This window comes from Theobroma cacao, chromosome 5, assembly GCF_053813885.1.
Source record: "Theobroma cacao isolate CCN51 chromosome 5, ASM5381388v1, whole genome shotgun sequence".
Taxonomy (NCBI): domain Eukaryota; kingdom Viridiplantae; phylum Streptophyta; class Magnoliopsida; order Malvales; family Malvaceae; genus Theobroma; species Theobroma cacao.
In genome coordinates, this window is record NC_142643.1 from 39521749 (window position 1) to 39547481 (window position 25733).

At 32.6% G+C, this 25733-nt stretch overlaps 1 protein-coding gene and 1 pseudogene across 2 annotated transcripts; both read right to left on the bottom strand.

Moving 5' to 3' along the window:
• Positions 1-70: 70 nt before the first annotated feature.
• LOC18599463 (protein TOPLESS-RELATED PROTEIN 2-like) lies at positions 71-15751 on the bottom strand. Of its 2 annotated transcripts, none has more exons than XM_007029448.3 (25): positions 14803-15751; positions 14149-14328; positions 13758-13871; positions 13515-13673; positions 13014-13194; positions 12804-12933; positions 12605-12714; positions 12270-12408; positions 12048-12157; positions 11725-11797; positions 11541-11614; positions 11364-11459; positions 11188-11283; positions 10904-11031; positions 10356-10590; positions 10111-10278; positions 9207-9308; positions 8982-9128; positions 6636-6746; positions 6365-6547; positions 6136-6264; positions 5474-5569; positions 2011-2196; positions 676-848; positions 71-569 (listed from the first exon to the last, which is right to left on the bottom strand). In XM_007029448.3, exons 1-25 carry the CDS (start codon positions 14880-14882, stop codon positions 359-361), a joined length of 3411 nt encoding a protein of 1136 aa, XP_007029510.3. In that variant the 5' UTR covers positions 14883-15751; the 3' UTR covers positions 71-358. The 2 variants fall into 2 exon arrangements, with proteins under 2 accessions (XP_007029510.3, XP_017977024.2); XM_018121535.2 differs by having other exon boundaries at positions 71-572; positions 14803-15750.
• Positions 15752-22641: 6890 nt separating this feature from the next.
• Positions 22642-24073, bottom strand: LOC108662005 (cytochrome P450 89A2 pseudogene; annotated as a pseudogene).
• Positions 24074-25733: the final 1660 nt, after the last annotated feature.

Sequence of the window (25733 nt, forward strand, 5' to 3'; positions counted from 1 at the left end):
TCACTTAATCGGGTAAGTAATGCAGCTTCCTCATTCAATAATAAAATAGATTACTCATCATTCACCAAGGTATCAAATGAGAAGGTGTAATTGCAAAGGGTAGAGTGCAGGGGGAGGGGAGTGCTAATTTTGGCTGCAGATGTCTTGCAAGGTTGCTAGCAATGAGCAAACGTAAAATAACAAGGCAATAAAGCAAAACAGCCAAAATTAGTGGGAAAATGATTTACAATGAATGTTAAATAACATGCAATTGATTACAAAGTAAAAAGAGGATAATTCCTATCACTACAACTCATAAATGAGCAGCTTAGTGTCTCTCTCTATACTTTGTGGTAACATCTACTTATCTACACAGCTATCACCTAGAAGGTAGCTCTGTTGGTTGACCGCTTAAGGAAGGATTTGATGAACTAGAAGGAAGGGGCCCATTATCTTGAGAGGGTGCTGTACCCCATTTCAGTTCTACATCAGAGGGTTCCACTACATGTACTGCTCCATCACTCATGCCAAGCGCGATCTGGTTAGGCTCAGATGGATGAGCAGCTATCACCACAGCATACGCGCTGTTGCTGCTGCATAAAGTTTTGGTCATTGATTTTAAAGTTATACCGCAGTTAACCATTAGAAATAATCAAACTTCTTTGGATAACATTTATCAAATGTCCATGCTCTCACCTGACAGAGAAAGAAGGTATGTAAGCAGAAGGTGCTATTCGACATCTGAGCCTCAAGTTATCTGAATCAAAAACTCCAACAGCACCATCACAAAAACCAGCATAAATCAGTGAGCCATCACAGGAATATATAGCACTTGAAATGGGAGCACTGAGTGAATCCTTTGGAGACCACTGCAAGAACGAGGATCAGCAAAACTGATTATAAAATCATACCATTGGAACAACTCTTAAGAATAGAAATTCAATAAAATAAAATCAATCCGGCCAAAAGAAAAAGAAACTAAACACAACACAAGTATAATAATTTGAAGTGCATGGTCAATGCTAAAATCTAGTAACCACTGGTGTTTTAGTCAAAATCTCTTTAAGGTTCTGCAGAATCTTCATTTAACTAAAAATTCCTCTAGCAAATAACCATTTGCTTGGCAAATGTGCCGAAATGCCAGGATGATTTTTCCACAGAGCAATAGCCGATGCTGTCAGCCAAGTTAGGAGAGAAATAGGTCATGCTCTGGCCAAGTTTAACTCAGATTGGGGAATTTCTTATCTATTGTTCCAAACCCTTATATAGCTCACCACCACAAAAGAAATCCTCTACCAACAACTCAAGAACGAATTTGATACTGAAGAAAAGTTTATATCAATAAAACTAATGTTTAATTAGTTAATGTAGTTAGCACTTAACAACATTTATACTAGGAAATTAACTGAGAAAACTATAATGTAAGGAGCCTATATGCTAAGCATCCAACCCAAAACCGAGCAACAGTTGGTAAAGAGGCCCAACCTAAATAAAAGGACACTACAAATACTACTTAAATGATGTGGGTCAACACCACTTAACACTATCAGAGCTGCCTAGTTCAAAAACTTCATCTGTTGCATCATATAAAAATCAGGCTACAATTTTATGATAACAGCATATTTTCAAATTCAATATTGGCTAAGCTAATGCCATCGAATTATTATATATTCATTTTAAAATAGATAGACATAAGTCTCCTGAAAAATTATACTAGGTCCTGTTTGTCAATGGTACCTGAAGTAATAGCGATCACATTATGAACCATTGTCTGTTGAGGCAGAAAATTATTTTATGATGATAATAACCTACTTTCTCAAAAGCGAGCATGACTATGAGAGGCTTATATAATATAGCCAATATTTCACAAATCAAGTTGGGAATTTCAGGCCAGATAGTCTCCAAAAGTAGTAAATAATATCCGCTGCTTGCCTTAACTGTATTCCCACATTAGCCGTGTCTCATAAAAGTGTTCCCAAAAAAAATGAGAAACTACAATACAAGAAAAATGATGCAAGGTAGACAACTTACAGAGCACAAACATTCAAGCTTGCTATCATAGATGGCTATTTGGCTTTCATGGACAACCAATAGATGAGTTTGATCATTGTGAAACTGGACTTTGGTTTCTCCTGATAGTGGAGATTGACGACCAGATGGTGCCTGTATGAACCTTGATTTCTTTTTCTCCCAACCATCGATGCTCCAAACACATAACTGCAACAGAAAAATATCATAGAGAACAACACATTTTGTGGTTAAATTATGTATACAGAACATTATGAGAGATGCCAGTTCTGTCATTTGTTAACATGCCTCGCATCTTAAACCATGCCTTGTGTTCATAAAAAAAATTAAAAAAAAAAAAAACATTCGTTATGTTTGAAATGCATGTATCCCACTATAGCAGAAAGAATTGGCTGAATTTATACTGTATAAGTTTTTAATCTTTAAGTGAAAATATAACATAATAAGCTTTCAAAATCAAGAACACTATCAGAATCTAGTGCTATTATTCAGTCTTGAATCTGCTGTAACAGTTCTTCACAACCCAAAACTTAGGGATCAATAATCATTTTGCTTCTTTATTTCTTGGCAACCTATATAAACATTCACAAGGTCCCATAGTGGAACTCAAATCTATGAGGATGAAAAAAAAAAAGGAATAGCATAGCTCTCTGACGATGAAATAATTTCAATTATCATCAGAATATAATGCAGGAATTTTCAAGGACAACTTTTACTTTAGTAGGATAGCTCTTTTGACCCACATATTGATTTATGGAAACTCATTTCGGAAGCTTAACTAAAAGTGGCAGGCATCTAGGGAAACAAGAATAAGAGGTTTAGCGATATGGTAACAAGTTCAAGAGGGCATTCTATTTAAAACTAGTATGCTAAGCCAGAGGCACAAAGATATTCAAAATCATTGAAAAGCAATCAGAGCCAATGCAAACAACAGTTTTAGAACTTCAAAACTAGTGGTAAAATTACTGCCTCTTAAGATATTGCTTATAGAATCAGAGAAAGCCATGAAGGGTCTTCAGATACAATCCCGAGGTTTGCAATGAAAGAACATCTATTTTAAGTATTAAAGTTGGTGAGAAAAAAAAACCATGAAACTAGGTTTAAAAAGAATGATTACAGGTTATAGAGAAAATGCACAATGAAGTACTGGCTTATAGACAACAAAGTCAACCTTAATATTTGGAATAAATAAGAAGATGAACCCTCCTATTGATAGCTCCACTTTCCATTTGCTCGCATAAATTATATGACTCAATTTACTAGCAGAGATATAGCCTTCCAAGTTCCAACCCTGGTAGACAACTTCAGAATATCTATAGCTTTATTTCATATGATTTAGCCTGAGAAATATCAAAGTAGGTACTTCCCTAATATGATAACATGATATAAACAGAAAATATTCCTATAGGAAACCCAATTAATATTGTAATTAAAATTATTGAAGATGAATACTCCAAAATATTACTAAAACAAATAAAAGTACCTTCAAATTATCACTATAGGATACTCTCTATCATCTCCAAGCCAATTTTCTTTGGTCTAAATTGAGTATCACCTTAATCCAAAGTGTAGCTGTACTGGACAGCCTAATGTTATCTTCTTAATCAAGAGAAGCAGATTTCAGAAAACATCCTCCTACATTTGAAAAATCTATCCTATTTAAAATGCAACTTTCACTTTTCACCTCCTTTGGGGCTTTCTCCTTTGCTTTATTAGTTCATGACAATAATTTTGGTTTTGTACCTTGGAATATTCCTACTCTTAGAGAACAGCCCTCAATAAAATGCACCAATAAACTAATTGAACCAACCTAAATCAACATAATGAATCCTTTTTGAAGTAGTGAAACCACAAGTTATGCCCCAGAGAGTAGAGAGAGAAAACAATAGCAGAAGTTATGCTACTTTCTTTTTCTCTTTTAATTGAGAAAAGCCCTACATGACAAGTGTTCATAACCATAGATTCCCAACAGTTATCTCCAATTGGCAGAACCAAAAACAGATGATAAAATAGGTAGCCTGTGTTACACTGATTCAGTGGTTTAGGCAGAATACTCATCTATATTAAGCAACATGGGCAATGATGTGGAATATGCATCTGACACACCTGAAAATTTTTCCCTGGCTCCTCAATACCAACTCAATTCCAAGTTTGAAACCAGTGACTTTTTATGATACACTGCAGAAGGAGATAATAAACAGAGGAGAGAAAAATGAAACTGTGCAGAGATCAGGGCTTTGAGAATCAATGGAGAAGGAGAGAAGTGGAATCAGTAAGGGGAAAAGAGAGGGAGAGGGCATAGGGAAAGAAAGAAAGAAAGAGAAAACACTTTTTCTGGTGAACAATCACATCGAACAAAAGCAGAAAGCAATTAAGTGAAGAGAAAGATGGGAGAGAAAGAAAAGAGATAAGGGAGGAGGGGGAGACTAGGGCAACATTTCCATATTTAAGGAAGAACAAGCCCAAACTTGAAATAAGTACCCCACTTTTACGCAAAAAATTTAGATTTTATTAATTAGTCTACTATATTGAAAGATTTGGGATCAAACATATACATCGGCCCTGACCCTGGTCCTAGTCTAACTAATTTAACAGCAAGTCCAATTATTTAACTATTAGATCTTCTGTTTGTGCTTATCAAGGGCAAGCTCCATAAATGGGAAAATATGATATACTTACAAAAGAATCAAGGAACCACTTCAGTAATTTTCAAGATATGTGAATATTTACCCAAGATAGTACATTTGACAAATCTAACAGACCAACATATAAGGGCATAAAAGAGCTTGATAATAATACCAATGACAAGCATTTTCCAAAGACAAAACTTGGCGATATCTCAAATTAGCGGGACTCCTTTTTCTTTTAAAAAATTAGGGATTGCATTTATGTACATATTATGACCTTAAATGAGTCAAGTAGGTAGATGGAGCACTTAGAGATAGAAGAATCTGTAACCCTAAACCCTTTTTAAACATAATTAATTTTGATTGTCAAGATATATTTTTTAAGCTACTTCATTACATATTTAACTATGCTCTCAGTCAAAGAAACAAGGTCAACAGCATAAGACATAATCTCCAAGAAAAAAACAGCATAAGACACATCAGTATGTGATTGCATGAAAGTATAGGAAGGGATCAAGTTCTACATACATACATACATATAGGATTAAGTTACACCAGTTTAAGATTAATGAGTTTCACAGCATTCCATAATTTTTTTTGTACAGTTCATTATTAACCAAATTGACTGCTTCTTTAATAGTCTAATTATACAGTCAAGCATGCAAAATTTCCAGGTCAATCCAATATTTATGGTATTTCTATCAGAATACTGTTTTTTATGTTAAAATTGTATTGATTCAGTGAAACAGTTAAAGACATTTAATACATGGATAACATAAAAATTACTACTATATCTACAAAAAGTGCATCATAGGATATGCATTCAATCAATCACTAACCTGTGCATCAGCCCCTGAAGACACCAGAGAATTCAAAGTTTGGGAGAAGGCAAGTCCTGTTATCCGATTCTGGTGGCCCTTGAGTTTGGTTTTCACCTGGCAAAAACAAAAGCCTAAGTATGCTTCTAGAGCCAAATTTCATGCCAAAGGCATAAAACTTCAGGTTTGCATTCTAGAATGAGTTTTAGCTTCTTATGGACAACGTTATCCTTTTCATTCCAGAAAAGGAAACTATAAGACTTTCCCTTGTCCGCTTAATGATCAAGTGATTGAAATCCCTTTCATCAAACCTCTTTTTTTTATTTTCTTTCTTGTTTTCTTCGCATAGGCAATGAAGGAGGTAACAAGAAGCCACCAACTATGTTACATGTGCCATACTGATTCCAGCATTCCAACTTCACTCACAATTCTGGTCATCAGGATGCATGTAAAAAATTATGGATACACTTAATAAGGTCGAATGGTGATAAGCTTAGACCAAGTTAGCCATAGAATAATAAAATAGGGTTTGAAATTTAGTAATAAAATTCTAAGACAATAATTGGTTCAACAAACGTAAGAAATCAACATTCTCCTACTTCAACAAAGTAGTCCTAACTGACCACATATATAAACAAACTAGTTTCTAAATACTAAAAGTTGAAGCTAAAAATATGCTTTACCTCATCAACTCTGACATTGTAAATTTGAATAGTGGAATCTTCCATGCCAATAGCAATAATATTATTATCTTGGGGATGAAATGCCAAATACGTGGCTGCAGGAGGGGGGGACATAAATGTGGTCATCACCTGTGAAGAATTTACCCATGTGAGTAATGTGAATAACTACAAAGAACACAAATAAAACAGAGAACAGTTCAAGAAACAAGTGAAAATTGCAATTGTAGACCTTGAATGTCATCATGTTGAACAAAGACACCTTCCCGCCCGATGCGGACATAACATAAGAATCATTTTTAGATAATGCAATGCATGTAGCTGACTCTTCAGCAGGTTTAGTGTCATTTATATCATTTGTCATAAGAGTACCACTAGGTGGCTGCCATAATTGTGGTGCAACATTTGCAGTAGCCTGAAGGATTAGAGATGTAGAACTATTAGAAAATATAATTTAGTAATTAAGTGATACAAATTTTCTCACTTAAAGACACAAGACTAACCTTGCCGGATGGATTCCTGTCACTACGTTGCCATTTCCAAAGCTTGTGAACAGCATTTGAAGCAAGGGCCAAAAGAGCAAGACCAGAGTTGGTATACAGCAGCCTCACAACCTGCAATTAGAGATTGCTAACCCTCAATTATGGCCATAGAAAAGTCTTAAAATTGAACAAAAAATATACAACTAGATCTCTGCATGCACCAAGTTTATGCATATGTAAAACTTATGACTAGCACACAAAAATATGATTGTACACATCTTAGATAGCTACATAACAATTTGACTTAATTTCTCAATACTGAGTTAAGCAGAGTATAACACAAAATAATGCATATATCAAAACAAATTAAAAATAAAAAAGAATTTTACAATACGTATGTCGCAATCCATATGCATCTGTGTTTTTGTAAAAGTCCATGAATAGATGAGGCAGTACTCCATTATTCCTGCCATATTGAATTTACTAGTTTCTTTTAAAATTATCTATATGTTCAGTAGTTACTTATGCTCCCACAAGAGAAAGTTCCTACCTCAGGCCCTTTCATAAGAATTCAATATCTAGAAAAGAAAAAAATAATTCTAGTCTAAAAATACAGCCTAAAGTACAACTTATAATTCCTATCACTTACATTTTTTCTCAAGTTCCAAAAATGATATAGAAATTCTTATGCTTTACAAATTTGCTCATGCCATCTGTTTTACAGTTTCAACTAATAGCTAACATCCATACATGTTCCCTATTAAATACTAGTATAAAAAATCTGATCCTTTGCATGCATCAGGTAGAAAAACCTTGCTCTCTCAAGCAAGCAAAAAATTCTTGCTGGTTTTTGCAATAGATGGGCTAATACATATTAAAAATGTAGCAGAACATATTAAAATGTTTGCTGCACTATTTGCACTAAAAATAAAGTGAAACCAATCATCAGGACAATTATATTAAGGGTAAAATATTCCCACCTCCCTAAGTTTTAATCGAAATTCCCAGCAGGTCCATTAGTTTTCAAAATGGACATTTCACCCCAAAAAAAATTCTTTCGCTAAACACATAGGTTCAGCCATTAATCAACTGTTAGTGTTTCTGTTAGTTTAATGACATGACAATATTGAAATGACAATTTTACCCTTCATTAATTTTAAAAATTACTATTATATAATTTTTATAAATTTAAAAAAAAAAATAGTCAGTACGTCATCTGGTGCTCCCTGATCAGTGCTCCCCTCCCCTCTCTTGGGGAGCACCGACCGGTGCACCCCATTCTTGGGGAGCTGGGGAGCACCGATCAGTGCTTCTTTTTTTTATTTTAAAAAAATAATGATAATAATTTTTTAAATTAATAAAAAAAATATTTTAGTCTTTTCATAACCTATATTACATAATCTACATTAACAGTATTTACACTTTTTGAGGCGAAATGTTCATTTCGAAAACTAATGAACCAGCCTGGAATTTCAATTAAAACTTAGAGGTGTGGGGTATTTTACCCTTATATTAATTATATCCAGCAACTCCATCCCCACCTGCCACACTTGTTTCAGGAACATATAATATTTTCTTGAGATCTTTGGTAAGATTTATTTTTTGGCTATTTCCTGAATGAGGGTGCTATTATCAATAAAGATCGACAGAGAGGACAAGCAAAACCCTGTCCAATCACCTTCACGAAGCAGGGAAACCGGCTCTGTAAACACATTTAATTACAACTCCCACTGTAGTATAAGTCTTCTCCAAGAAAATGATTCAATTTTTTCTTTACATAATCCTTTGACCCATGATCACCCTTTTACCATTGCAAATATATTCATTTACTTTTTGTTCCTTTTTTCCACTTTATCATCAATCAGTGATTGCATTCAAGTGATAATTAAAGCTTATTACTTTTTTCCAATTTATCATCAATAAGTGATTGCATTTCAAGTGATGATTAAAGTTGTGGAGTGCACAGTTTGTGAAAACATTGGGGATGCCTAAATTTAGCTTTATGGTCCAAGGTAGTGTGTACACATATTTTGGTAGTCTATAATTCATTAAAATTATATCACCATGCATGAATATCAACATTATACCACAGATCACACATAATAAGCAAGTGCTATACATATTCCACGTTAGCGAATAAAGTTAGCTTACCGGAAAAAAAATTACTAATATAATGCATTAGGTACAAAGTTCAACTGCTGCAAAATATCTCATCCAAGCCAGACTCAAAAGGATAATCAACCACAAATAAATTTGAAATTAAATCACTAAGGAAGAAGGACAACATTGCTATCATGCAATAACATTTCTTTCCAAAGCAATCATGCACAAAAACCAGGCAACAAATAACATTCTTCAAGTACCTACCTTTCCTGCTGTTATGGCATCAGGTAATCGCAAGGCTTTCAGGTGAGATGGATCCATAATGTCAGGTATTCTCCAGCCCTTAATCTTGTCTGCATCATCTGAAATTCGTGGTTTAACATCAACAAGCCTGCTGCTATCCATCGTACTCTGCAATGGACATCCAATATGAAATTACGAGCCCCTCTAGCGCTAAAAATAACATGAAACTGGAAAAGCTGAACTTACAAGACTGGTTATAGATACAACAGGGGGGCCTCTGTCTGGGCGTTCAAGGGCTGGAGCAATGGCAGCATTCCCCATGGGACCTAGAGCATTGACAATCAACGGCTGCAGAAAAGATTGTCCAGAAGAAGTGAAATACAGAACATCATTAGCAACATAGAAAGGATATGCAATAAATGATATGCGGAGAAAGCCATAAAAGATAGGAGAAATAAAAATAAACCATCCAGGAACAGCTGTCTAATGTGACACTGAATGGTTCTGCAAAGATAAAATTACAGAAAAATCTATATCCATTTGTATCTAAACAATCGAGAATTCCTTCCTTGAAGCTGTAACAATGGTAGCAATGAGTAAATTTTGCTATACTCCTGAGTCTTGCACAATCAAACAAAGACAATATGTTACTCCTCATGAATACACTACAGCATAGCGGTAACATTAAATAATGCATCCTGAAATTTAGGATATATTGGCTCCATTTTAAAGCATTTTAAAAATGATGAATGGAAAACAGTCCTTGTTTAAGGTCATCATAGCATAAAAGAGGTATGCATGGATCACAAGAAGCCAAAACTCAAACCACAAAAATAATGCAACATGAATATTTTCTATACAAATTTGATAAATAAGCAAACAACAGATCCACCAAAAGCACATAACAAACATTTAGTCGTTCAAAAAACAGCCTACACTGATATTCTGACATTCGCCTTTATGGTCATTCCCCACTAGTTTTTCTTTTTTTCCCTTCTAAAGCAATGTCTCCTAGCAAGTTAATTACCAAGCAAACAGGGCATGCAGTTCTGGCGATAGTTTACTTACAAGGGTATGAACTTACATGGCATTATTATGATATGCCAACTGCCAAACTTAAGGCATAATTAGAATCAAAGCACAAAACTACCTTAGAGTTGACAGGTTCAGAAGGACCTCGAATTTTATCGACAGCCCTGCTCTCCAACATCCTTATCAAGCGTGAACCATCACTGTTGGCCAAGATTTTGATACCATTATCGCTAGTTGTAACTGCCAATAATGACCCTTCCTTGTTGAATCTAAGTCTGGGACTAGCCTGTAAAAGGATTAGAATGGATAATTGCAACATCTGCAACTTAAGTACTAATGAAAAGAAAATATAGGAATACTAACAGGCAAACCACCATCTGCATCAACAGCCGTCAACATGGTAGTATTATCCATGTCCCAAAACTTAATCTGGAATTCATCACCAGCTGCTAAGAACCTGTTCCTTGTTGTATCAAATTGGACAACTCCTAAAGAACGCTTCCTAAAACCAGCATATCTTCTTTTGATAGCTCCTTCACTCTCATTCCACTCAACTAAATGGGATTCACCTTCTTTACTTGTTCCACAAGAAAAAAGCCTGCCAGAATAAATCCAACTTTTTATGTATACATGTACAGAATTCTTATAGATATGTATATATCATGCTTCCACATAAATACCATCGAATTTAACCTTAAAAGAAAACCAGAGACCATCTAAATTAGACTATTTCTGAGGGTGACATGAACCATGGGAAAATAATCTACAATTTTCTTAATTAAAAGAGTTTTGATGCATCTAAAATGCCAGCATTTCAATGCATAATCATGTAAATATGATATGCGGAAACATGCCAAGAGTTCCAAAATATATTCAATCAAACTGCCATCTCTCCAAAAAAGCATTTTTACCTAGTTCCATCAGTACTGTATGCCATTGTGGTGCACCACTGTCCAGGAGCATCATAGTCCACTCTAGATCCCAAGCAATCATATAACCAAGCTTTTATCTTCCCATCAATGGCAGTGGAAAAGATAAACTGTTCATATAGGCAGAGTGTGACAATTAATATGAGAATGGAAATGAAAATTTTCAAAGGAAAAAAAACCAAAGTTCCACATCCCAACCATGACTCAACACCTAGAAGCAGAATACAGAATAGAAAGCTAATAAACAATTTCTAATTGAGTTTTACCTGAATATTTTCTTTATAATGAGGGCAAACAGAATACACAGGAGCTTCATGGCTTTCAAACATATAATGCCTACGTCCAGCTACTGTGTCCCATACCTGCCAAACAGGAAATTTCAATATAGACAACCCAAGCCTTCTTCAATTTACAGAAACAAAATCAAGCCAAAAGTTTATACCTTAATCATCTTATCATCACCACATGTAACAATACATAATTGCTTGTTCGGTTGAGCAAACGCTATGTCATTAACACCTCCAACATGGGCATCAATCTACAAAATATAATAGGTTATCAATTACCCACAACATCGTGATTTTTAACAGAATATTTGATATGTTGTGAGTTGGTTTACCTCCAAATGCTGCCTTAATTCTCCAGTTGGATTGTATAGATATATCTGGACTATATGCTTTGAAAATGCAACACCTATAGAAGCAAAATTTAATTAAAGAACAAATAATGCATCTTCAAGGAGGAGAAAGACAGGGAGATCAAACTGTATTAAAGTTTAGAGTAACAAATATGGACATGCATACCAAGCATATGTCCGTCAGAGGGCGACCATACACATCGATTTACTGATATCCCTGCATCATTCACTAGTGCTGTCTGGTAGTAGAATAAAGAAAGAAAGAAAGATCAGTACTCAACCAAAGAGATTTTTATGTGTTTGGGTGCTGTATAAATAGGCAAGAGGAGGATATTTACACTCAATTTCCAAGCCAATTGCTACCCATGATTTAAATGATGGCAAGAGATATTACTCTCAACCAGATATTATCTCATCCACAAACGACAAATTGGTAAAGGTCAACAAGAAAGATGAATTGCTGATGCCTACAGGAAGTTGATACATTACCTGCAATGGCATAGAAGCAGTCGAGATATCCCAAACCTTGAAAGGTTTATCAGCCAATCTTTCCCGAGATCCTACTTCCCAAAGGCTGATGTCACCGACATTCGTGCCAACTAAAAACAAGAAATGAGAAACTTCAATAACTAAGCAATAAATGTGTGCTAAACTTTTGCTAGAAATTTCATAGAAAATTGATATTAAGGAAAAAAAAAAAACCATATCAACCTAGGAGAATAGTTTGATGTTGAGGATGAAAGTCCATGCTCATGACATTAGTTCCTTGATTAAGGGCCCGCACGACAGTTTTTGGAAGGTCATCTTGTGAGTCGACATTGGGAGTATGTGCTATACCAGCAAAGGATACCTGCAGAAACCATATCTGAGCATCTTCTCTTTCATTTCATGAAGAAAAAAATCCAAAAAATTAATCAGAACCACCTAGACCCAATACAAGAAGATGCAGAGCATGTCCCAGATACAAAGTTCAAGAACTAATCTTGTGCAAAGAAAATAACTGAGCGAAATCAAGATAACAAACAAGTAGTCCTATTTATCTGCACCTCATCAGATTGGCCAGTGCGAATACGCTTCATCAACTGCTCTGAATCAGCCGACTGATAATCCATCCCCGGCATACCTGATGGCGTCCTTGGGTGCTTCAGGAATGCAGCTGAACCATCGGGAAGAAAAAGTGAAATTAAGTGAGTTTACTGAAACATCATGCCAACAGACACCAAATGCCAGTGACATTGTACCAACCTGCACTAGAAGGCTGGACAAGACCAGGAGGCCCAGCTGCCACAGCTGCTGCATGAGGTAAAGAAGGATTACCACTTGACATCCACCCCGCAATGGCACCAGAAGATGGGGAAACAACAGGCTGAAATGGCTGCACATCATAGCCATCCAAGAATTATTTGAGAATGCTGCATACATTGTTTAGCGGCTAGATTAATGCAAAATACTTACACCATGGGCGCCAATAGGAGGGAATGCCCCAGCCTTGGGAATTGGGCCCACAAGGGGACTATTAGTAGGAGGAGGAGGACGAGCCCCATTAGTACTGGGAGAACAAGAATGATCCGTAAAGAGAGTTTTAATGTCAGGGTTTGGACGAGGATTCTTGCAAAGCTGATGCTGCCAATTTAGACTGAAAAATTCAACAGAGAAATGAGCTAACAGAATATAAATATATATATATATATATATATATATATATATATATATATATACACATATATAATATCATTATAAGGAATTAAGTTCAGCTACCAATCTAAATTTGATTGAGGCAATTGTCTTATATGCACCTTATATAAGTATCCATTTATTACTTATCCAAATGCAGTTATTAACAGAAAGACATTGGCAAACCCAGCCTTTGTTTTCACATAGTATAGAAGAAGAAAAGATTCAACCAATGAATACTGACAAAATTAGTAAACTAATTATAGGATAAGTATGAATAACCTCTGGTTTATTAAGGTCCTTAGCCGTGAACTTTTAAAGGCAGGGAATGTAAGCTTATCACGAAATAAAGGATTTGCTTCAATGAGCTTCTTAAGTTCTACAAGCATGATATTTCGAGCAGATTTCGTGTCTCCATATTTTGAAAGCTGCTCATTTTGCCTGATGACAGAATGCAACCAGCAAAATTTAGTGTAAATCAATCATGTAGCTGAAAAAGAACAATAAGAAAGCAAGAGTACACACCTAAAGTTATCAAGAGTGAGCAACTGGGTAATCTCCTTGAAAAGTTCTTCATTAAAAGATGCAAAAACCTTCAGATCCTTGACAAGAATTTCAACAGCCTTTGCTCGATCCTGCCTGGTAGAAGATAACAGAGCATAAAATATAACAGACATGCATAGATTAATTCAACTTTAAGAAAGCACCATGACAGAAACCAAGTAATGAAAGCCTAATCTGCCTCAGACAGAAACATCTTCATGAGATCAAGAATAGCTAAATCCAACTCCATTATTCTATAAGGTGTTCTCTTGACATCATTCACGTAGGATTTAAGCTCAACAAAGGCAAAATGAACATAGTTCGCAAATCCTAGGTATTTACAAGCAAGAGTATAACAGCATCAAGAACTCACCTGTCAAGGGCTTCCAAATACTTCTGCTTCCTAATTTCAAAGAAAATCTTCATCGAGTAGCGGTTATCCTCAACCTTAGTGAACCCACATAGATAACGCTCAACTTCATCCCATTCACCAGCCTGGACTTGATCCTCAAAATGTTTCATATTGAAGAAAAAGCCAGACTCTTGCTCTAACCTTAAATTTGCACAAGCCATAGGAGAGCCACATGCAAAAGCAAACGTTAGAAAGCTATGAGAAACACATGCAAAGGCAGGATTACCAATCTATTCAAAGTCAATTAACTTAAGCCTGCCAAAGTGGCTAAGAAAAAACAGAAAGCAGCAAAGGTACAAATGTGCTATATAAAAGCATTGAAAGGTTATTTTCTTGCTTTCCAGAGGTAAAACTCATCCAATTTTAGCTCTGGGACGTACTAATAAAGCACATTTCTAAAATGCTAACCAAAACGTTAGTCATTGCTCATCATTTCCAACCTGAAAAGCATTAACTATCAGGTCTTATTAGATAACATAACATAGTTAAAATAAGTTTTTCCTCTTTCAGCCATAGGCTTAAAAACTCTTGTGCCATCATCCTTCTAAGCTTACTCAGCAGCCAAAAAGAACCTTAATATGAGCCAGTACAACAAAATAAGTTAAATTAACTTACTTATGAACAGTTTCCTTGAACTTTTCCTCATCCAGGAACTGTAAGATCAAAAACACCAGCTCCCTACTTAAGGAAGACATTGTCCCGGGTACTCCTAGTCGCTCCAGCGCAAAGATCAAATGTTAAACCAAGAAATTAACTTTTCCACTAACCCAAAAATCTTCCTCCCAAAAACCTCACCACACCAACAAAACCCAACAATTCGTATAAACTCTAAAAAAATACCCAGAAAATGTTTGTCCTTCAATTCCCTTCTGCAATTACATTAACCTTCAAAATCAGCCATTAAACACTCTACTTTCATTTTCCACTAACAACCTTGAAACCATTCAAAGCTCCGAATCAGTACACCAAGCCTCTTTTGGCGAAAATAACGAAAACCCTGATTCTTAAAAAACCATAACAAACCAAAACAACCTACAAAAAAACCTCTTTTTCAAGCAAACCCCACCTTCACATAAACCCTAATTTCCCTTCACCTTAAAGAAGAGATCCAACAAAATGAAGCAACAAAATGTGAGAGTTAACTAAAGCTTGATTTTCACCTACAACAAAAAGTCTGAAACTTTAAGCTTACTTGTGAATCCTCTGAGCTAAAGAGAAAGACAGAAAAAGTGTAAAGTGTTGGCCTTTACTGTATCACCATCAAAGAGCAGCAGAGTAAAAAACTAAAAACATTTTCTAGGGTTAGGGTTTTTTTTTCTCCTTGCTTTTCTTCTGCAACAACCTTAACTTTTGTCTGAGAGGAAAAAAAAAAAACCTCAACTTTGATTCCCTTTTTCTCTCTCTGTATCTTTATGTTCTTTTTTTTTCTAAGATTAGGACAAAGGTTTTGTTGCTGTTTCGTGTTTGTTGGACTTTATTTTTTTTCTGTTTCTGTCTCTCACTCACTTAAATACAAAAACTCTCTCTCTCTCTCTCTCTCTCTCTCTCTCTCTCTAAAGAAGTTTAAGCTTTCACTTTCCATTTCTTCCTTTTTTTTACATCTCTCTTTGGAGTGTAAATATAAAAACAATTTCTCTCTCTACCTGATTTTCTCCATTTTGGGTTGTATGATAGTTGGATGCTCTTTCAAATAATACCATCCTAGGATCTAGACTTCAAATGGTGAAAAGGATATGGTGTGGCTGTCCCTTCCTCAAGTGACTCTCACTTTTTCCCTCTCTCTCTCTCTCTCTCTCTACTTTTTTTCTTTTTTTATTACTATTTTTATTGTATTCTACTTTTTAAATTGGAAGTTTGAGGTCTAAGTCTTTCTTGGCAACTGTATATTTATTTATCATAACAATAACAAGTGTATTTATTTTATATTTTTACTGAAACCATAAAATAATTTTAATAATATTAAAGATTAAGTGAAAAATAAACTCCAAAGACAAAATTTTAAGCCAAGTTAAATAATAGAATTTGAAAAATAACAAAATGGAATTAAGAGTTAGAACAGCTTAGGTTCTTCAATGTCAAATTGGAGAATTAAAATAGAAAATATATTTTAAAACCCAAAAATATCCTAATCAAAAGTTTTTTTTGGTATATATTTAAATTTCAAACAAACATTAAATCATATTTTACATTGAAGTCGAACAAAATTATATATATTATGATTTTTTTTATGATTAGAGGAGGAAGATTCGACAGAACGAAATATAGTCAATAAGCATGTGTCACATGTCTAAATAAGTCACCTGATTTTTTTATATAATTTTTTAAAAAATATTTTTTGGATTAAAAAAATAAAACTATGAAAAATAAAATTTAAAAAATAGAATAAAAACAAAACAATTAACCAAAATTTTAAAAAAAAATAACGTGACTAAGTGAGCATATGACACATTCTGATTGGGTGTTTTGTATACGTCCAACAAGTTAATGAAAATACAATTTGTTTAACAAAATTAAAAATTAGAGGACCTAATTGAATATTTTATTTTCCAGATGCAAAATCTAAATTTGTCTTTTATTAAATTACTAATAGATTTCTTTAAAAACATAGATTTGGACCTAAATAGGAAACGCGTAAGATTAATATAGTTTATGGAAGGACCAAAATACCCCTTCACCATGAGGTCGATCACAGGAGAGCAACTCTGAATTGGGCAGAGATGACGGTGGAAAATAGAGAGAGTCGCTCGTACGAAAAAGTCTCTTTAGGTCGGCAGTCAGTTCAGTCAGTACCGTCTGAAGGCTGGACCATTTTTTTTTCTTTTTGCAATTCTACCCCTCTTTTTACCATGAAAATAATTTCAACCCACATAATTCGTAATTATTAATTAGTAGTACTACTACTTCAAAACTTAAACATATGTATATTATCTTATTAATTCATGATTAATTCAGCTAGTACTAGTGTAGTCCTCATCCCCTTTTCTAGTGTGAAAATGGCTTGAGCTGACTCTAGATTCTAGACTTACATGTTCAATTCAATGTAATATTTTAATATATTATAAAAGATTTTTCATTTTTTTCTACTATTTTAGATAAAATTCAATAATTAATGCAATATGAAAAGTTTTTTCAAATGAAATTGATTATCTTTTTTTAAAAAGTTTTATTTTCAAATCATTAATTAATAAAATATAAAAAATTGAAATTAATTTAATAATATCTTGTGGTTTTTTTATTTCCTATTATTATGAAGACGGAGTTTTATAAATTCTTTAAATAGATTTAAGCATATATTTATTTTAAATTTAATAAACACGTGACTGCTTTATAAGATTGCTATAAAAATTTTAAAGCCTCGTCGTCGCATAGATCATAATTTTCTTACTTTTAAAGGAATTTTAGTCATGCAGACTTGAAAAATCATAATATATAATTTTCCCTTGTTTTTTTGTTTGGTCTTTTGCTTTTTCTTCCGCTAAGCCAAATGAATCTTGTATAAGGGGCAAGTGCCTAACTATATGGGGCCAGGTACTGATTAAGAAATTTGTTGTTCTTAGACAGTTGACTGAGTTAAAGATACTTGAATTTCCTTACTATAAATGGCAATAGTTGGTCCTGGGTACTTATATAATAAGGATGAAAAGATTTTTCTTTTCAAGGAAAAAACCATGTCTTTTCAATATTTGTTCTAATGAAATGACAAATTAATCTCAACAGCTAAACCATCAAAGGTCATTTCTTTTCCACTTTTGTTTGAGATCTAAGCATGAAAATGATCTTATATATATATATATATATATAATATGTATCATTGCATGACTTCACTCTCGATAAATCTGAATTTATATAAAATAAGTATAGTTAAATTTTAATCAAATTTTCAATAAATCAAGTAACTTATTTGTAGACTTGAGTGGACCTTTTCACACCCTCAATCGCATACCCCAAAGTCATAAATATGTAAAATTTGTTGTTTGTTTTATCCCATTAGATTAATAAAAAAAAAAACAAACAAAGACATAGGATAGGTGAATATACTTTAAGCATGAAAATTAAAAATATAAGAATTTCTTATATTATTGCTTTTATTTCTTAAATTTTAAGGTAAAAATAAATGAATACATAGGAGTTAAATGGCAGTTTTAAATACATATATCTAGGACCTTAGAAAACAACCTCGTTGATTTTGGACTCCTGGGTGAGTTAAAATCAATTAACTAAATCAATATTGTATTTGCATTTAGAATGGTATAATAAAGTTGATGAAACAAAAACAAAATTGATGAAATATGGAGTATTATTATTATGACTATGAAGTTAGTTTGTTGAATGACAACCAACCATTAAAATTTGATATTTTAATTTAGAGATTTCTTATTGGAATTTTGAAACAATGGGAGTGAGTTTAATGAGATGAAATAACTATCCCTTATATTGTGTAGTTCAATATCGTATATACTAATATAAAAGTTTAGGGAACTTGAATTGTAAGAATATGGTCAATAATATATCAATATATATTCGAATATTTAACTTAATGATTGGTGTATGATTCAATGTTCAAAGAGTAGCGTTTAAATCTCCTATTTCTTAAATAAAAAATATTATATATAATATTTGATGAGATTTGAATATTGAGAGAGAAGATATTTGAATTTAATTATCTAAATAGGGACAAATGCACTTTATGATTGGGCCAAATGCGTTCAATGGATAGAAAAAAAAATTTTAAGTCAAATTTGTGATTTTTTATTGAAACCGTTTAAATAAAAACTAAATCTAAAAATAAAAAATCATAAATTGATATAAATTTTAATAAAAAGGTTAAGCATATGCAAAATTTAATTTTAAAAAATCTAAACACAAATTTTGTTAATATGAAAATTTTATATTGATTTTAATAAAAATGTCTATATAAAATACAGTTAAATGCTCATTTTATGATTTAAAGTTTGTTAAATTTTTCATTAAAAAATTTAATCTAATATTTATTTTAAATTAAGATATATAAGTTTTTGGGTTTTATCCATTTACGGAAAATCGATGACAAAAGTTAACAAATAAAGTTAATAGGACTAATGGTTGCAAGGTAAAAGTAATTTTTACCTACTATAATTTGAATCCCTTAATTCTATTATGGTAATTTAGTAATTTTAATCATAATTTTTTCTTAAATGGAAAAAATTAAAAAGGTTACATCCTAATTTGAAAAAAAAAATCAGATTGAATCCTAAAATAAATTTTTTTACAAATGTTAGATTCTAAAATGAGTATTTATATAATTTAAAATAAATTATCAAAACTTATTACAATATTTTCAAATTTCATACACTTAATCCATATAACAAGATATATTATAAGCTTGAATTAAAGAATCTTATTTAAATCTTATCTATACTAAAATAAATTTGATTTAGGACTACACATTTATAAAATATGCAATTAAAAATATTTTTAATAATATTTTTTTATTTTTTACAGTATTTTTCGAGATTTGACTGCACTATACAAATTTTAGCAATATTGAATAAACTGTAACTATAGAGATTTTATATACTAGTAAATACTACACTTTTGATATTGCTATTAAATATAAAAAATGTAACTAAAAGTTTAAATAATTAAATTTTTAAATATTTTAATTACATAAAAAATATATTGCCTAAAGTAATATAATTAAAATCCAAAATTATTGTCCTGCTTATGCCATGTGCATGAAATATATTTTGATTGTCAAAAAAAAAAATACTGTACAAGTACAGTAGTTTATTGGAAATTCAAGTTCCATTCAGTAATTTGGGGCTTGTGTATTCAAAAGGCCATATTAGGCCCAGAAGAGAGAGAAGAGGTAATGTTTTTTATTAAAATAACGGTGAATGGTTTTGTCTTGTGTCTTATATTTTGTGTTTTTTAGTAGATTAAATTGGATTTGGACCCATAATTTGAATAAACAATTACTACATAACTCTAATAGTATTAAAGTAGAAATTTATTATATTTAAAATGTTAAATTATACATTTACACTCGATTACTTAACTTATTGGTTGGTACATTATTTTTCTTTAAAAAAAAAAATTTGAATCTTTCTGTCTAAAATATATAAAAAAAATACTAAATTGCACATTTAGACCAAGTGAAAATTTTGTTCTTACATTACCCCTTTATATTGACACTAGATGACATATATAATTTAAAATAGATACAAAATTTGTAAATTGATTTTATTCATGAATTATTATCTTGTGTATTGTTGATGGAGTTTTTAAATTTCATAAACAGAATTAAATGGTTATCACTGTTATTAAATTATATATTAAAAATTAAACAATTAATATAATTATTGAATAGACGTACGATGATACTCTAATCTAGCGCATGAAGTTTAAAGTCTCTAGATGTTTAAAATAATAATTCTTCAATTTACTAGCACTTCAAATCTCAATTGAACAGTACACCCCATGAATGGACGTATAAACATATAAATAAATGTCCTTAAGAGAGGGGACAACATTACTACTTTTACCTTTTTTAACCATAATTTTCATGGATTGATATCTTTTTCATTACTTTTCAATGCTTTTTTTTAATACACTAATAATCACCATTAATATATTAGGCTCAGCTATTATTTATAGTTATGGTCCTACTGTGCATATAATAATAATTATTATTATTGTTATATTAAAAAGTAATTAGCAAATAAGTAATCGAAAAAAGATAAATCTATAATTTGATATCTCAATTTAGTCAAGAGAATTTTTTTTATTTGTAAGAAAGGGTCTTACTCACTTTTATTAGTTTCTTTTATTTTTTTATTTTTTATGATCATCATGGTGATTTAATCACTATAGCAATAAAATCTCGAAAATGATTTGGTCACTAATAATTTTAAATTACTATGTTTGGTTCTGTATAAAATGAAAAAGTAATTCTAATTTTTACTAAATAAATAATTTATGAAATAAGAGTTCATTATTCTAAAAGAAATTATAAGGCATGAATTGGTTTTTAATAATACAAGGTCCTAAATAATCTAATTAAAGTTGCCCCGTAATGGTAAAAAGTCAAAATCACATATGTTGCCTTGTAATTGAATTAACAAATGTCACCTTGTAGATCGTAGATGGTAGAATGTAGATGTAGGTGTTGACCGTTGGTAGGGTATTAATGTCATTTAAAATTAATCGGCAAAAGACAGTGCAGGAAGTCGAAAAAAATTATTTTAAGGTAGGATAAAAAAATTGATTCTCATTTTGCCACGTCACAATTATTCGTACCCGATTTTCCAGCACGTTTTTCAACAAATAAAATAAAAATATAATTGTTTATTGATACAAATTTCAAAATTTGTTCATTAATTAAATATTGTAACAATGTATGTACCAGCAATCAGACTGCCAATCAGTCAGTGTAGCGTGCGATAGCTGTGCAAGTATGTGGTTGATAAGTACGTTGGAGTTATCATTTTTTCTTTCTCTTGGTAAAGTACTTATCAGTTTTTGTTTATGTCTTGCAGCAGTACTTATCAGCTTTTCAATTTTTCTTTTTTTAAAATATCATTTTAACATATATCAAATCGATAATACTTTTCTAAAAAATATTCTTGAATTTTTTAAAAGTGTCCTTAGATAATTGTAAAGATTATTATTAAAAATAATATATTTATTCTTTTTTGGCCAAAAGAATATTTAAATACATTTTTATAATAGAAATACTACATTTAATATAAAAGTATTTTTATAAATAATGTGTGGATAAATGTTTTTATGGTTAATTTACATTACCTATAATTATGATGACTTAATTGGTGCAAAGTTATGGTTCAGTAACATTATATGAATATTGAGACATAGAAGTTTTTTCGATCATAATTAGTGAAATTTCTAGCAAAAAAATTGTGAAATTTACTCTTAATTTTGAAAATTCTATCATTTTAGTAACTAGATTAGAAAAAAAATGTTTTCCAATCAGGCTTATAAGAGAATTGTGTATCCATAAATCCTATAATTTTTTTTTGTATTTGTAAATTTAATATGTTAATTTTTGTTACTCAAGTAAATTAGATTAACTGTTCAAACTCATTATAAAATTACTTAAAGAGAATAAATTAATTCTACATGCCGTTGAAAGTTGTTAAAAATAGTTTACACATAAAATAATTAAAACTTAAGTGATTTTAACTTTTCTAACATAATAAAAAGTAGTAAAAAATATTAAAATATTTAAAAAAACTTGGATTTCACTTCAGGAGCTAGCTTATGATATATCTTTGATACGTATACATAAAATCAAGTAATAACAAATTAATAAAGGACCTCGGGGGAACTTTGGGCGGGGCGAGGGCCACACATGCCCTCTTGATCTGTCCTTGGATATAATAACTAATGGCTTATTTAGTTTACAATAGATTACATAATTGTTTAAGGATGATGACTGTTACAACACTAGATTCATTATGAAAACATTCTTCTTTGGCTAATACGTTTACTAGAAACGATTCGGACCTTCAATGAAGTTTCCATCACTGTGGTGAATTCATGTTTTTCAGTCAAGTCCACATAGTTTCCCTTCGAACGAGCAGCCCACTTGAACTTCCAAACCATGTTCTCCACGAAGTACTCCAAATGAAGCAATGCCAAACTATACCCTGGACACATTCTTCTCCCTACTCCAAGTGGCATCATCTTAATCCCTCTACTTCCAGTAATATCAAAAGTTTCTCCATTTTTGCCGTTTAAGAATCTCTCTGGCTTGAATTCTGTTGGATTTTCCCATACCTTTGGATCTCTTCCTATTTCGGCCACTTTTAAACTTACAATGCTATTCTTTGGAACCAAAAAGCCATCCAACTCAGCAGCCTTCGTCACAGCATATGGGACTAGAAAATGGCTGGGGGGATGTCGCCTTAAGCCTTCCAAAACCATGGCTTTCAGATAGGGCATGTTTTGCAAGTCATCTTCTTTTATCTCTAGCTTTCCTTCTCCTACGACCCCTTTGATCTCCATGATTAACTTCTCTTGAATATGGGGATGCTTCACCAAATATCCCAGGATCCATTGCAAAGCCGTGGATGTAATATCGCTGCCTGCACTTAAGAACTCAGAGCACAATGTTACGATTTCGGTTTCTTCAAGCTTACTTTTCTCCTCTGGAAATTGTAATTCCAACAATGTATCAACGTAAGGAAGGAATGGCTCATTGCAATTACTTTGATTTTTTTTTATATTTCTCTTCTTTCATTGCCTTCCGTGTACTTATGAGAGGAACCATTACATTTTCTTAGTCCCTTCGAAGCTGACGAAGCTTCTCGCAACTTTTGTGAAAGAAAATTTTCCCTAAACTTGGAAACAAATTGAGTATTTTAAAATGGTTAAAACTCAATTGCAGGCGACGTTGAACGTCCTTAATGACTTGGATTTGCTTTTCCTGAAGCTTGTCCCCAAAGCACATGAAAGCTAACAAACAAAAGAATGCAAGTTGGATGTGCTCTATCACTTCAATGTGATCATTAGAAAGTGAATGAGACTTAAGGCGGTTGATGAGGATATCCAGGACCCATTTTCGTGCACATGCATAGGATTTTATCCTAGAAGACTGGAGGATATTAGGCGTGAGGTTACGGGGGAGAAGGAGCCATGTAGGGCCATAAAATGCCCAATGGATGTTGTGTTGATCAGAAGTAAGGAATTTGTCTGTGGTAATTGCTGGAGGATGGTTAGCGAAGATGGCACCCTTAACAATAAAGGCTTGATGAGCAAGGGAGTTACTTGCAATAAAGATAAATGGTTTGGAGCCCACATGCAGGGTGTAAATGGGACCACATTTTGGACGGAGAGTTGGAACAAGGGCCTTGATTTGGGGAAAAGACTTAAGGAGCCATAGTAAGTTGCCACTGAAAGGAATTTTAGGGGGCCCTAGAGGGAGTTGGTGCTTTGCTTTTTTGGTTAGGTGGTTGTGGAGAGATTTTAGAAGGGTGGAGATGACGAGGGAGATCTTGAGAACTGTGAAACATGTAATTCACATCTCTCACGAGAATTATATGACAGAAAGCGAAAAATTGTGTGGTTGGAGTGGATTGGATTTCATGTATTTATATATATATAATATGGTGATGATCTTGAGGTTTAGGATAAGTAAATGTGTAAAAAACTAATTGTTTTCACGTAAACTAGAAAACATTGACAAACAGCCTTATTCAACAAGTCACGTGTCCATGTTCACATTAGTCAACTGAAACTTAAAACAGTATTTAGATTCTCAGTTACAGAATTGAAAAAAAGAAAAACAGCTTCCAATCACTACTTTACTTCCTCGGCAGCCAAGGTCTCTGGTCCTTTAGGAGGTCAGGTGTGTTGGTCATACATTGCTAATGAGTAAGGCTGATAAAGCTCTCGAGTGATAGGACTAGCATATTTAGTACCATCAAGATGATCTTGCCTGTGGTCTCATTTCACATCATTGAGCTTAATTAAACCACCCTTTAAGGCTGAGTCCTTGCATTCGTAACCAAGGAAGGTATTAAAGGAGTGCTTGATTCATATGATGAAGAATAACTTTGTAGCCCGTGTCAGACTGTTCACTCCCTTCCCTTGGGGTTCTAGCAAAAAGATCCTATCATAAATCATAATCAATCCCAAGGGAATGATATGTTAATCCAATAAATCTCGGTCATACTCAGTCAATCTTAAGGGAATCATAAAGACAGATTTTGGTAATAGACAACATTTGTTTTTGAAAAGTGGTTTTATTAGCATCAACTCTTCATGCAATCCTAAGTCTTCAACACTTTGCTAAAGACTTTTGTTGGCATAATAAAGAGGCTTGTGCATAAAAGAAGTACAAAAAGGCAACAGAACTGCCTGACGAAAATGGGAGCAATTTCTTCCCTGAGCTGAGCAAGAAACAAAAGTAAGCTCTCTACCTTTATCCTAAGACTTGTGCTGTACAGAGAAAAAATCAATAGCTAGGAAGAAACAAAAATTCAGAAGTCCTGCATATCCTTTCTTGCTGTTTAGCTTTAAATATATATAACATCATGGTATTTTTCCTTTTTGGAAATTTTGATTGTGTTGTGTAATTACTTGTTATGGTGTTTGAGGTTTTTGGTCGAATTTTCTCTCTGCATCCTTATTTCATTAATGAATTAGTGTATATTTTCTTTGGCCGAGAAAAAAATTATGAAATTAGTTTTTAGTTAGGTATAGCATTTTCTTAAAATTTTTTCCTGAGGATTGCCCTTGATTTTTTTTTTGTTGAAAAACATTTTCATGGGTTTGTGCATTATTTTCTGATGAGGATTGCCCTTGATTTTTTTTTTGTTGAAAAACATTTTCTTGAGTTTGTGCATTATTTTCTGATGAGGAAATAACAATTCATGGTAAAGTTCCTGTATTGTCCCAATACGAACTACAAAACCTGTTCGGGCCCCAAATCGACCAATGTGCAATTTCTTTCTTTCTTTTTTTGGTTAAATAATACAATCAATAATTGGGTAATTTACGTAAAAAACACCAAAAGTACGCATAAAATAATTTCACAAAAGTAA